Here is a 1702-nt window from a genome sequence, read left to right on the forward strand (position 1 = left end):
CTATGACACCAAGGAGTCTGGGTATTGAATGAATCTCCATACTTGTTTAGCCATTAATGCTTTGTTAAAACTATTCAGATTCCTGAAGCCAAGTCCTCCTTTGCTCTTCACTTCCCCTAGCGTTTCCCAGCTCCTCCAATGAATGCTATTGGTCCCTCTCTTATGGCTCCACCAGAAACGAGAAAACATAGCCTCAAGCTCTTTTAACAAACCAGATGGGAGTTTAAAGACACGCATGGTGTATGTAGGAATTGCTTGCAACACACTTTTAATCAGAATTTCCTTCCCTACCGAGGATAACATCTCAGATTTCCAACTACTCAATCTCCTCCAAACTTTCTCCTTCAAGTGTCTAAAGGTGTTGTACTTAGATCTTCCTACCATAGTAGGCAGACCTAAGTACCTATTGTAGTTCCCACACAGCACTCCATCGGTGGAATCAACAATCAGCTCTTTTTCTTCCAAATTTGTGTTAGGACTAAAAATAATAGAAGTTTTTTGTTTGTTTATTGTCTGACCAAAAGCACATTCATACAAGCATAAAATCTGCTCAACAGAACACCATTCTTCTTGCTTTGCCCTACAAACGATTACACAATCGTTTGCAAATAACAGGTGGTTAATGGACATCCCACCCCTTGTGGAAGCTCCACCACGAATGGTTCCACTTCTCTCAGCTTATTGGAAGAGGGAACTAAGTCCCTCAGCACAAAGAAGAAACAAATAAGGTAACAATGGATCACATTGTCGTAGCCCTTTTGAAGGAACAATAATTTGGCCTAGGATACCATTTACTTTAACAGAATATGTCACTATTTTTACACAAAGCATAATCAATTTGGTCCATTTTCCACCAAAACCCAACCTCATCATGATGGACTCCAAAAAATCCCACTCCACCCTGTCATAAGCTTTGGATATATCAAGTTTAATCGCCATACTGCCCATTTTGCCTTTTTGTCTTGCCTGCATAGTGTGTAAAAGTTCATATGCCACCATAACATTGTCTGTGATAAGCCTTCCAGGAATAAATGCGCTTTGGTTCCAAGAAACTACCCCAACCAGCACCTTCTTCATTCGATTAGCCAAAACTTCGGATATTAGCTTATACAATACATTGCATAAGCTAATAGGTCTAAATTCATTCATAGAGGAAGGGGAATTTACCTTAGGAACCAAAGCAATAATGGTGTGATTTAAACTTGTAGGCATTTCCCCATTTTTCAAGAAATCCAAAACAGCTTGAGTAACCTCCATGCCAACTATCCCCCAATGATCTAAGAAAAACCCAGCACTAAAGCCATCTGGTCCAGGAGCTTTAAAGGGGGACATTTGTTTCAAAGCAACTAATACTTCCTCATTGGTGAAGTCCCTTTCCAGATCACTCCTCATAGCTGTAACACCCCGTATTTTAGTGTATTTTTACTGAAGAATTATTTTTATGTGATCAAAATTTATTCTCTTATTTTAAAATTGGTTGGATTTTTAGTGAGTTTATTTCTATGATTTTAATTTGGTGAAAATTATTTTTATGTGCTTTCTTAATATTTATTTATTGTTATGCATTTAAATTGCTTTTAATATTTAAATTAATTACCGTGGGATTTTAATTATTTCAATTTGAATTTACCATTACGTTTAAATTATTTTATTTAACTTGTGGTTTTAAAATCATCTCCGTTGGATCATTTTTGTGACCCAA

At 36.8% G+C, this 1702-nt stretch overlaps 1 protein-coding gene across 1 annotated transcript; it reads right to left on the reverse strand.

Annotated features, from left to right (window-relative positions):
• LOC121242318 lies at nt 1-1392 on the reverse strand. Its single transcript, XM_041140196.1, has 2 exons — nt 866-1392; nt 1-580 (listed from the first exon to the last, which is right to left on the reverse strand). The coding sequence occupies exons 1-2, from the start codon at nt 1390-1392 to the stop codon at nt 1-3; spliced, it is 1107 nt and encodes a 368-aa protein (XP_040996130.1).
• Between the last annotated feature and the right edge of the window lie 310 nt (nt 1393-1702).

This window comes from Juglans microcarpa x Juglans regia, chromosome 8D (assembly GCF_004785595.1).
Source record: "Juglans microcarpa x Juglans regia isolate MS1-56 chromosome 8D, Jm3101_v1.0, whole genome shotgun sequence".
NCBI classification, from domain to species: Eukaryota; Viridiplantae; Streptophyta; class Magnoliopsida; order Fagales; family Juglandaceae; genus Juglans; species Juglans microcarpa x Juglans regia.

What these genes read in the sequence shown, in the direction of transcription:
- LOC121242318 (XM_041140196.1), bottom strand. Translation starts at nt 1,392, where the DNA reads ATGAGGAGTGATCTGGAAAGGGACTTCACCAATGAGGAAGTATTAGTT. An exon ending in TTGGAGTCCATCATGATGAG is followed by an intron (nt 581 to 865) that starts GTTGGGTTTTGG and finishes AATCGTTTGTAG; the next exon opens with GGCAAAGCAAGAAGAATGGT.